Source organism: Mytilus californianus, unplaced genomic scaffold (genome assembly GCF_021869535.1).
Source record: "Mytilus californianus isolate M0D057914Y unplaced genomic scaffold, xbMytCali1.0.p SCAF_4, whole genome shotgun sequence".
Lineage (NCBI taxonomy): Eukaryota > Metazoa > Mollusca > Bivalvia > Mytilida > Mytilidae > Mytilus > Mytilus californianus.
In genome coordinates this window covers 61,985,512-61,998,343 of record NW_026262690.1, presented here as the reverse complement: position 1 = coordinate 61,998,343, position 12,832 = coordinate 61,985,512, and the positions used below count along the sequence as shown (strand labels likewise).

The 12,832-nt window shown below is 28.8% G+C and overlaps 1 protein-coding gene across 1 annotated transcript in view; it reads left to right on the top strand.

Moving 5' to 3' along the window:
- The window catches only part of LOC127698625 (prospero homeobox protein 1-like), a 30,664-nt gene extending 18,277 nt beyond the window's left edge, over positions 1-12,387 (top strand). The window contains exons 4-5 of the mRNA XM_052202185.1: positions 5,345-5,489; positions 11,733-12,387. Of these exons, the coding sequence (XP_052058145.1) occupies positions 5,345-5,489; positions 11,733-11,918 (331 nt within the window). The 3' untranslated portion in view covers positions 11,919-12,387. The remainder of the gene's footprint in view (positions 1-5,344; positions 5,490-11,732) is intronic.
- Positions 12,388-12,832: the final 445 nt, after the last annotated feature.

Genomic DNA, 12,832 nt, shown 5'->3' with positions numbered 1-12,832 from the left:
GTGATTAATTTTAACAATTCATTTTTAGAATTAGGTGCCTTGGTGAAGGGGTTTAATTATTTTATGACAATCTTATGTCTGTCTTGGGATTTCTCATCAACATGATATGCTTTTCTATAGAAGTGATCAGAAATCCATTAGACCCTGAAGTAAGTTATTACACTAAAAAAAAAGGGAAAAAGATCAAAATGTCAAGATGAAAAGAAGCGTCTGTTGAGCTTTAATAGTAGAGCTCCATATAGTTACAAATTTATAACAAATAACCTTTTCCTTTTAAATGACTGCAACAATTAGTATAAATAAGAATATCATGAAAAAAGTGGAATCTTAAGTTTTGAATTTAGTTTCCACTTAATTATAAGTATTTATAGCCATGTATAGGAGACATCGAGGAAAATTAGATTTCGTTTATTCAAGGATTGAAACTTTTAAACCATTTTTTTTCAGAATATTTTTTCAAAATGATTATTATTCAATAACATTAATGGTACCAATTTTAAAGCACCAGATGCACATTTCGACAATTAATTTATGCGATATGATTTATAAATTTACAATGAAAAGTAGTATATATGACATTTATATAACCCTTTGTTTCAATTTTATTAATGTATTGTTAAAAAATTGCAAAATCAACAATATGTCAGAATTATACATCAATACCTATTTCTTTTTTGTTTCAATAAGTGTTTATAAGTAAATTTTAATCTATTTAAGAGGTACTTCCTTTCTCAAGTGATTTTACTTTTCAAGTCCTCTCAAGGAAGAAACACTTTTCCGATTTCATAAGTATTCTCTCTTTATTTTCACAGAATCATAAAACACCCACAAAAGATTTAATATTTGAGACCTTCAGAAGAAATCACTAAAATCAACATTATTTCCTAGAAAATAAATTTATGATATTTAAGTATAGTAAGATAACTATCTTGATTTCTTAAGGGAAAACAAAGTATCTTAACTTATCATTTCCTTATTGAAAAAAGGACGGAAATAAATGATTCATAAGAAAGAAATGTAAAGGCATGAAGAAGAACGAAAGTAAGAGTTTCAAGAAAAACTAAAAGATTTCATAGTGTGGTACTATTCCTTTATGGAAAATCAAAAACTGCTTTATATCTTACAGATTTAGAAGTTATCTTAATTTATAAATAGGTATGCTAGCTTTTTAGCCTAAAATGTTGTGTAAGAATGTTTCATTGAAATATGTTTTTCAAAGTTTAAACTTCTGAAAATAAGTTTCTGATGAAATTTAGAATCCTTGTCCATTGTGTCCCCTTATATTGGACAATGAGTAGTTTTTCTTCAGTTCTATTATTTTATTTGAAAAAAAACCTCTGCATTAGGCTCGACAGTTGTGAAAAATATTGAAACTGATAAGATAGAGAAAAATATTTACATCTTTCCACAAGAATTTCACAGACCTTTTCTAGAGTGTATTTCATATATTTTGATACAGCGTCTAAATGCTCTAGTTTTATGAAAGGTTAACACACTGTTAGATTAAATCTGCTGAAAAATTTGGTTGTTTATTATATAAATAAAGTTTTCTTCTGACACAAGTTTACATTGTTTCCAATTTATGCAATGAAATATGTTGCAAATGACACAATGACAAGGAGAGGATAGGTAAACAGCCAGAAATGATAAATAAAGACAATAAAAACATCTGGCTTATTGAAAACTATGTTGACATTCAAGTTTGGTATAAAGAAATATCAAAATTGTTGCTGTTTGATCTAAAAACATGATAGTATTCTACCTTTTAATAGTTTTTAATTTTTTGACATTTTTCCCATCTTTAGCAGAGGATTTTTGTTGCATTTGTTCTGATTAATAAGAATTCTCACAGGAACATATTTGAAAATCTGTGAATCTTTCAGGAAATATCACACAGAACAGGAATGAAAGTAAATCCTGTGACTGTTGAATGTGGGAATTGGACACTAAAGATTTTCTCTTTGTCTTCATTGAGTAAATACTTCCCTAATATGACATTTAAAATAAGCTTAAAAGGCCATCTGTATGGATATTACTTTTCTCTATTTAATATCTTATCAGCAATTACAGAATGGTTTAGTTTTGCCGTCACCATTTGGCTGTCACTTTCTGAAACCTTGGAGAAAAAATGATGATTATTGTCACTCACAAAAGGCTGTGATACTTAGAAATTAGATCATTATAGTTGGACCAAAAGGAGAAAATTGGTCGTTCTCACAAGAAATTAACAGAGTTTGAAGGATGAAAATTGCAAAGGAAATTTTATGCACAATTTATTAATAATCAGACCTATCATCACAGGCAATTTTGTAATTTATGTGTGTCGCTTGTAAATTGATGTCATTAGGAAGATAGTCGTCATAAAATTTCTCATAAACTGACAAACAGGAATTTTTATAAGGTTTAATCATCAAGATCTGCCTTCAAATCTAGGCTTCTGTCATATGTCTATATTCCACCATTATTAATATATTTTGTTCTTTTTTTTTTATTACATAATGTCTTAATTTTCTAATTTTTAGGAGAGTGTCAAATTAAATGCTAGTTAGTCATTTAATGTAAAGGTCATAGATAGTTTTGTGAAATTAAAAAAAAAGAAGACTTATCAGAATAAAGAAATCAAGTTTTGAATCCAGAAAATTAACACATCTTTATGATAATAATAATTGCTATATCAGATTGATTACCTTAAACAGGTGCATAGCACAGAAATATTTCCATCTAAGATATTAATATCTTTTCTTCTTTGTTCCAACAAAATATATGTTAAAATTGACACCAGGAACTAAACATATAATAAGGATAAAAGACTTTTTGTGTCAGTCATCTAGATTAGAAAAATAGTCATTACATCTGACTTGTGGGAAAAATTAGTTACTGAGAAGCAAGGTTGTCAGATTTGATAATGAAGATTCATAATGTCTTAACTTGTATAATTGTAGTTATTTACTGGATGGAATTACCTCCCTCTAATGAAATTAAAGTAACTTATAATTCTAAAATAAAGTTTAATAATATAGTCTTAGTATGAGTATCAGCAATCCTCCATTAAAAAAAATATAATTTCCATCTTTTTATGAAAATTCCTATAATCATTTATATATTTGTCTAAAGTGTTTTCAATCATTTGACATTTATGGCAAAATTTCTATTCTTATTAAGATAATATTCTCAATTCTAGTGTAATTTGCTTTAATGGTAGCAATTTATTGGGCATAGAATAAAATAAAGACAAAGTATTTAATAAAGTGCTAATGAGAATAGCTCTGATTACTGGGCGTTTATCTGATACATTATCCATTGTCAAGAAGCTGTTATTTAAGAAAACCACTGATGAACAAGAAAATTACATATTGCTTGACATTCACTAATCGCTATAGAAATCTTTATTGAAAGATAATGTGGGCTGATGTCGCTATGTTCCTGTCTTCTGTCAGACTTTGTGACGGCTTTACACGAACAGCAATCCCCATTTGTACTCTGTTATTAGATTATTCAGAGATTGAAAGAGGTGTTTAAATGCTTTCTTTTCTCAATCGATCTTAATAGATAGTTCCATTTCCCCATTCCCCGCCCAAGAGGATGTAAAATCTTCGTGCCATCTAATTATGTGGTGATAAAATAATAAATCATGACAATTTATATTAAATAGGATCTTCCCATTTAAGGTTAGAACTAAGTTTGTTTATATTGATTTGATGCCAGCATTCTGATAGGAGATTATTTCTAAGAAAGACTTTGATTTAAAAATTATTAGTCAAGGCTTAGAAATTGAATTCAATTCCCTATTGACTTAGAATCTAGGAAAGAAGATGGTTCAACCTGATTATTGTAAATGTAATAAATCAAGTTCTAAGAGCACATTTTACTATCTTTCATTCTCTGCTAAAAGAGCTTATTTATTTTGTTTTAGATAAACTGTTAAAAACACTTGGCCTACAAAAGTGAAATTTGGGAAAACTTTGAACATATGGTTTATAGTTCATTATAAGTAATATATCAATATAATTGTAATTGTTTTCTATTGCATTAAGGTATGTTTCAAAACAAATCCATGAATTCTTATCCCATTGGTAAATATTGACATTTCTTGTGAATTCTTACATTAAATTGGCAAAGATTGAAACTGATATCTTGTAGCAGAAATATAATATTAAGTCTTTTTGTCAATATGATTTTGTTGTAACAATATTCTGATAATGACACAGGGATTATGTCTCCATTCCTTTTCATAGAAAATTAGTTGGATCAGTATAGAAAGAGAAATTAATCTTCTCCAAGATTGACTTTATACCTGGTAAAAATCTTAATTAACCTCGGATATCTTTGAGGGTATTGATTCAGAAATAAGTCGGGTATTTGTCAGTTCCTTTCCAACATAGAACAGAATATTGGTAATTAAAGAACAAATACTTAACTAAATCCTGGTTGTTAAGAGCTTTTACTTGATCGTTGGGGCTTATCTTTTCACCACAATTTTCTGTTATTAAATGTTTTCTGATCCTTGATAGAAAAAATGTTTCATTGTTTCTTTGTCAAAGACTTTTAGCTTCATCAGGACATGCTTTGATTACAACTTCTTAAATAGCATTCAATAAGTACATTATTTATTCATATATATTAAACATACTCTATAGCTTTTATTTATTGAAGAAGCTAATTAAGCTAGACTTTACATAGATGAGCTGCCATTGATTATGGCATCAATAGCAAATAAACTTAATAAATATAAGTATAAAATAAAATATGTACAGCCGATTCAATCTGAGACTACTATAACATGTGTTATAGTAGTCTCAGATTCAATATAGTATATCCAATGTTTAAACCTTTGTTTTAAAGGCTGCAGTCTTTACATTGCCTTTACCTGAATAAACATTATGATTCAAGTTATGTAAATATAAAAAATGGTAGTTTGCTATCATCTAATGTCACTAGGAACTTTAAAAACAGCTTTTTTTTTTAATATACATTTCAGTTGCACTGGACAACTACAGATTGAATAGTCTTTTAGCACAAACAATAGTACATGTTTTACAGTGTAGATATTTCCATCTTTACATTTATTTTTGAGTCCTTAACATTTCCAAGCAAGTCTGAAGGTCTCAATGTCCATGAAATTAAAAAAAAAGTTGTATATTTTGTGACTAGTTAGTTAGTTTGCATACTGTCAGCATTAAGCATATGGTCATGAACAAATCAAGGATGTAAAAAACATTTATGGTATATATATGCATATTTCAGGTGAAATAAAAAAAATTGAAAAGCTTATATACAATAGATAGATATAGATGTTGCTATATTTTGATATACTCACTGCAAAATTGAACATTTTCTATTTCAGAGAGTTTTACTATATCCAGATGGAAAAGTATGCCAGACAGGCCATTGCTGAAGGAGTCAAACATGCAGAGGACCTTGTTGTGTCGACAGATGCTGAGTTATACAGAATCTTGAACTTGCATTACAATAGAAATAACCAGATAGAGGTGGGTCCTTTTTTAATACAAAATCAAAAGCTATAAAATTTGATGATTTTTTTCAATATGAAGGACTCTAGCTGACTCTGGTAATGCATCAAGGTAGCCATTTGATTATTGCTATACTCAGCCACCAAGAAAAGTCAGATTATTTGCCTTGCATGATGACTGAAATGAAGAATAAATGTAACAAATACACTTCCTTATGTATAATTAATTAGATAATTGCTGTCATACCCATAGCATGAAGCTGTTTTAAAGCTTGTTTTTGTAGTAAAAGGATATTTATCACTTGTTTATATGGACTTTCACAATACACTGTTGCAGTAATAAAGTAAACCATTATTTGCTTTTTCTGTCATCTGTCTCATAATGGCTGCCAAGTTATAATTTATTGTTTATGAGTTCCATGTATTCTAACTCAATTAATTTGTATTTTCACTTGGTTCTTATTAATTTTTTCTAGTTCTCTTTGCATAGCCATTCTTTCAAATGGCATAAAATGTCTCATTCATAATTGATATCGGAAAATCCCTTGACACCTACTTTTGGAGTCGGAAAAGTCGAATGAAGACATTTCATATTGTTCATGGGACTCTTTTCAATATCTGAATTATTGCAAAGACATACAATTAACTAATGTATGTTTACTTCAAGTTTATTAATATCGCTATCTAGGTTCTTTCGGGAATTACTTTTCAATCTACTTGAAAGAGGAAATGCGGCAGAATATTTGTGATGATTGTATAGGGTGCATCTTCTTTGACGATACATTAATTTTCCTCGTTTCTAGTTCCCTAAGGGTCTGTGATGATCGACTACAATGGTGTTACTCTAGATGAGAAAATGTGATATTTCTCAGACAATGAGCACAAAAAGATTTTCGTGTTGTGATATGTAACCATAAATCTTTTAATTCAAAAGAAAGTTGATGTGTAATCACATTTTTATGAAGTTGGACAATCTTTTTTATCTGTCCTCGGTGACAAGTCAGTAGGATAGAGAAGTGCATACTACTTTTCTCAATTCCTCGACACAGTTATCATTACAGAGAAGACTATGATACCATAGAGCATTCCTATACATGTTATTATCTCAAAGGATTCAGATAGAGCAATCATATCTAAAAAACTGGTAGCACTTAGTAATGTTCCAAGAGAGTCATAAACTTGGAACTCCTGACACTTAAATCATTGGTTCCTCTAATTACCATTGTTGCCAGGTTGCAAACCTTATTATCATTCAGTGCTAATAGATGTTTGATATTTCAAAAGGCTTTTTGCATATATTTTTTTTATCATTTTATTTGTGAAATAGAATTATTAATCCACCCTTGACATTGGAATTTTCGGGAAAATATTTTTATTAGCTATATTCTATTACATGTAATCATTTTTATTTTTGGATTGTTAAAATTGTTCAAAGGTTTGTAAATTTCAGTGAGCAATAATAAACTTCTGAACAATACTTTTACCAGACTAAATTTTGAAGTCACTTAATATTGACGTGAATATTGAACAAGTTAGATGTTGTGTTTACATCAATACAACAGCAACTCAACAATACACCAAAAAAACAACATCTAAAGGTCAACATACAGTCTTCAACAAATTTACTTCAATGGAACAACAGAAGTTTTATTGGATAGAAGGATAGTTGACTATAAAAAAACTTTTGTAATGCTTAACTGAGGTCCCATAAGACTTACCTTTTACTAAAATGAAAAAGAAAAAGCTAAGTTTAGATGTACTGCATTTTCTGAATGTGAAGTATAGTATAATATTTTAAATTAATGTATTAAGATAAAATAACCCTGCACACCTGTGCAGATTAATATGCTGATAATATTAAAGATGATAGTGTGGTCCTTTACAATTTTTAAGAAGTCGATACATAGAATAAGTCCAATCTATAGATAATAATAGTAGGATCTTCTTCACAAAACTACATCAATACAATACATTTTTAAATTATGTGTAACATGACCAATTATTTAAAGATTATAAGTTGCTTTCCTTTAGTTTTCAATTGATTTCCGCATATCAGATTTACCCTTATATGTAACATATGTCTTCTGTATCATCTAAAAGATATATTAACAATGTTCTACTCAGGACAATAACTTTTCATATTGATATTAAAGATTTCCAACAAGTGTATGTTTAATTGATAATTCCATTGTAAATTGCAATTGACTAAATACTAGTAATAACTTACAAAAAAGATCTGTACAATATCTACATCCATCTTTTGGAAAAAAAAAAGAGTTGAGTTAAAGTTTGCAAAATGTAGTGGGAACCTTAAAGTCATAAAATTCATTATGAACAACTATGAATTATATTGAGTACTGAAAATTTTGAAATTATTGCGATGTTTTTATTAATGAAAAAATGCAACAGGGTTTTAAGCGCAATAATTTAAACTCGCATTTTGGATTTTTTTATATGAATGAAGCAGAATTTTTCTCAGTATCGCAAAATGATAATCCTATTTTGTACTTTAATGACATCATCGCAATGATAAATGCATGAAATAATTTCTGAATTTACAATAATTTACAGTGTGGACTGATCTTTAAAATCATTGGACCTTTGGTATTGTCAGCAATAAAACCCCTTTCTTTCTGTTTCATATTCCCTCAGATTACATCTTGAGGTTCATTACTGTACAATTTGCTATGGTTATTTGAACAACAGTGAACTTTAGCTTATGTTACTAAAGTGCAACATTAAAAGTAAATTGGCTCTTAATATCATTAGTAGGTAGCATACATTAGCACCGTTTTGTGTTGCTCTAAGACAACACAGTATGGAGATTTTTGTCAGAAATTGGAAAAAGATAATACAGCATTTCATTAAGATAAAAATCACAGTTGAAATTTTTTTTTTCATATCACAGTTGTTTCAATTAGCTTTTGAAAGATCTTGTCATAGCCACTACTGGGTAATTTCTAAGTAATTAAAGTAGTTACTTAGTAATTAAAGAATAATTTGCATCAAATTTTAATAATCTTTTTAAAGAGTTATACTTCTTTATATCAAGATGAAACATTTGCTTTTAAATCATTTGATCTTTCATGAAAAAGGAAAGTAACTTATCCATAACAGGGGTTTTGAGGTCAAAGTTCACTTTTTAGAGTTTACTCAGTCCATATATATATGTAATTGCAATTGTCAACGTGTATTTGTTCCGCCTAACAGAAGTTCCCCTGGAAACTTTGTTATAAACAATGTCATAATATCTGTTCCTGTTGGAACAAATATTCCATACCCTTTATTCCGTAAGGAACAAATACTGTAATATTTGTTCCAATGGAAATAATATTACAGAATATTTCTTCCACTTGGAACTTATATTATGAAGGAACTTCTATTTCGTGACACATGTACTGGTAAAAGAACATTTAAATTATTTAAAGAATGAGTTTTAGTGGTATAAAAGCATAACCATAAATCAGACAATTAATTATTCCTATTTTCATACTATAAGTTTTACAACACAAACATTTTTTTTTAATTGTTAACTTTAAATTCTATGTTATAGTTTCATTAACATTATTAACGACAGAAAACCATTTAATTTCAGATTTGAATTTATTCGGAGAGAAATTAAAACCTAAAATTATGCATCTGGATAGCATATTTTTCATCTTTATAAAAAAAAAATAGAAAAATTCTAATCTACAGTGATGATAAAATGCTTTCAAATGAATTCATGTATGGCATTTTGTTTGTTTAGTCTTGGAATTTTTTGCCATTTTCTTTGTTCCTTAATAAATGTGATCTTGTTAAGTGGTACAAAATTGTTGCTATAACCAAACGAAATAAAAAATGCTTTTTATGATCAGATAATTTCTATGACTTTTAATAGGGAATTAAACTGGTAAGAAAAGATGCTACTTTTCAAGAGACATTAATATTACATTAAATCTATACATGTGCACTGATGCATTTAAACTCACCACACTTCTTTAAAATTAATGACATTTTAAAACCGTCCCATTTTAAATTGTTATAGCTAAGGTGCAACGTGCCATGTTAAATAACTCTATACAATTCTTTATATAGGAAAACCATACTGAATTCATCCCATATAATTATGAAGATTACATCTTTGGTTATATTACATTTAATTTCAGTCTTTCATTTCTATATACCCACATTAAGGTTTAATCTCTTCACATAATCAGCTGCTGGCCCATGAAATTGACATGAAATGAACATATCTAGAACCTGTTGTATGGGACTTAAGTTGCTTCTTGCCTTATTTTCTAAAGTCATTCAGTATTGACTTCTTTTGTGACTTTCAATAATAGTTCTATCATCTCCCATACTGACTGTCCTTCTCTTATAATAACCTGAAAGAAGTAAATTCTGCATGTTACAAGAAAAAGTCGTTAAAGCCATGAAAAGGATTGAGTGTAATTTATTTGTGCTTTCTGAAGCGTCTGAAGATGATTATCTCTTGTTTCCTATTAAGAGAGGTTAAAAAATCTTATTCTTTTGCACTAGGCCTTTCACATTCTATCTAATACTTTTGTGAGACATATTATTTTTGTGTTTAAAAGGTTAAGTTTTTTTGCTTATCTATCAAGAAGTAATTTGACCATCCATTACTTGTTTGTCAGATTCCCCATCTTTATTCAAGTTGTTATTGAGCGCCACCTATCACATCAATTGAAATTTGCATTCCTTGTGTTGTAAGAGTTGATTTGTTGTAATCCTCCTTACATTTTGACAAGGAACCTATGGTATTAAGTTGTCAAGGAGCCAGCATTTCTCTTCTTCCATCTTAATCCATGTCATTTTCAACAAGAAACTTTGAGTAATAGTAAGATTAGTTATGAATAAGTAATTAAGTATATTTTTACATAGCTTGTTTTGCTATGGTATCTTTAAACTCGAACATTTTCTAGGAGCAAATTTTTTTTTAAAGCTAACATGATGCTGAAAAGGGTTATTGTCATCACTTTGTGACTGTCATCCTTCATAAACTTTTTCTCTAAATTTCAAAAATTCTTCCCTGCTGACTCCATGGGGCTATTGAAAGAAATTACGATCACAAACATTTTTTTTATATTTTCTTGTTTTTAGTACTTATGTGTAGTATGAAAAATCTAACAAAATAAACAACATATATCAGTTCTTTTTATTACTGTATTAAATTTCAAAACACTTTTAAAAGTTGAAAGTTATTATACACTGTTAGATTGGAAAAGCTAAAAGTGGAATAAGAACTATCAGTATGATAAAAATCAATCCACTGTATTTTGATATGACACTGTAATGGCTCAATCAAAAGTACCAATGTTACTACCATATGTAAACCACTGTGTAGAAAGTGTGGCCATCTTTTAACCCTTAGGTTCCCCTGTCACACTTAAGCTAACTATCAGAGACATAATTGAATGAGTTAAAAATGGGGGGATTTGTAGAACAAGAAAAGCCTAAGATATGTCATGGGTTTAAGTAAGGTGTCACTCATGTCCTTCAGTTGACATTCACAAGCTAACTCAAGTCTGATTCTTATTTTATTTTGCTACTAGTTTCATTAAAGTCTTTGTCATTTTTCATGTTATTAACATCACAACTGCCGATCTTAAGTTGTAATTAAGGCTTAGAATTTCTAAGAAAATGATGAATTAGGATTTTTGTTTTTCCATCATTTTTCAGCTCGTTATCAGGCGATCTTGACAGTACAGGGGTTGTATTCATGAAAGCTTAAGACTTAAGGTTGAAAATTAAAGTATAGATCAATTTGACTATGTCAGGGCACAAGGAAAAGTTTAATTAAACATTTACTGGTGAAGTATGATATATAGTCTCGAAGGCTACTTTTGTCCTGTAAAGTAGAAAGAATTCAATGATTTAGTATAGCAGATGTTCTTAATCTTATATGCTTTTAAAGCACATTTTAAAATGTTTAACCATAAATTGAAGATTTTATCTGATGAAAAGGTATTGATGAAAATGTATAAGGATTATCACCATGAAATTTGACAGATAACATGTTCGTCAAGGTATATTATCAACTTTTATTTTTCAGGTGAAATTATTATTTTGAGGTTGTTTTTGTGGTTTTTACAAAATGCATAAATCATTTAAAATCATAATAGGGCCAAGACACAATACCATTCTTTCGGTTTATTTTTTTTATATAATTCGTTGAAAAGTGTTCTTAGAATAATAAAAAGCTTGTAATATTTTGTATAGTTAGATCTTTTATCTATAATTGGTATATTTTATATTTCAGGTTCCTGATAACTTTAGAATGGTTGTACAAGCCACATATAGAGAATTTTTCAAATCTGTAATGGCCAACAAAGACACAGAACCATCATGGAAGAAAGCCATCTACAAAGTGATAGCTAGGATGGACGATGTCCTCCCAGAATACTTCAAATCACCTAACTGGATGGACCAGCTAGGAGATATGTGATTTTTTTAATTTAATAAAGATGGTGTATAAAGCCCAAGTTCACAAAAGTCTATACTTATATATTAACTTCTGACCTGGTGAAGGTTATATGCGTAGGAGATGAACGGAATGACATATACTTCAATAAAAAGACATGAAAATTGTCCTTGGTGATATTGTTATTATTACATGTACACTAAAAGGAAGTTTATAATTTATGATATTTTAGATATATTATCTATTAAGCTCAATAAGTGCAGAGAAAAGGAAGCCATTATTATTGTGCTTGACATTATAATTGGTAGTTGTTTTTTACAACAGTATTTCTATCATTATTGTATATGATTATTTTATGAAGATGTCATTGAATGGTCAGAGAAAGTAAGAAAAACTGAAAAGAAAGAGGAATGTTTAATGACAGCCGAATGTCAAAGAATTAAAATCAAAATCAGCTGTTGCCGGTTCCAAGAAAAGATTTTTCATCCCTGAGAAAGATTTATGATTTATTTCTTAAAATTAAAAAGAAATATAGTTTGACTTACTTTCAGACCTGTGGGTTGTGTTCAGATACTTGTTAGTCAGTTAAGGTGCAATTATTTATTTTTTTGTTGTTTTATCTTTATACCAGGTGTACTAATTAAAATATTTTGTTAATTAGTTTTTGTCTTTGTTGAGATTACTGTCATTATTTATTTCTTTATTTCCATTTTCACCTGCATGGTATCTTATTGTTTGATACACGATCTTGCATAATTTTACCTGTCAATTTATATGTCCATTAACATTAATTCAGTATTTTTTGTTCGCCATTTGTCCACATTTGTTTTAGGATTTTCTTCGTTTTAAATAGTTATTATTGACAATTTTTTTATTGCACCAACATGCAGTAAATATACATGTGTCTGAACAAGGATTTGTATCACTATACAAATCCT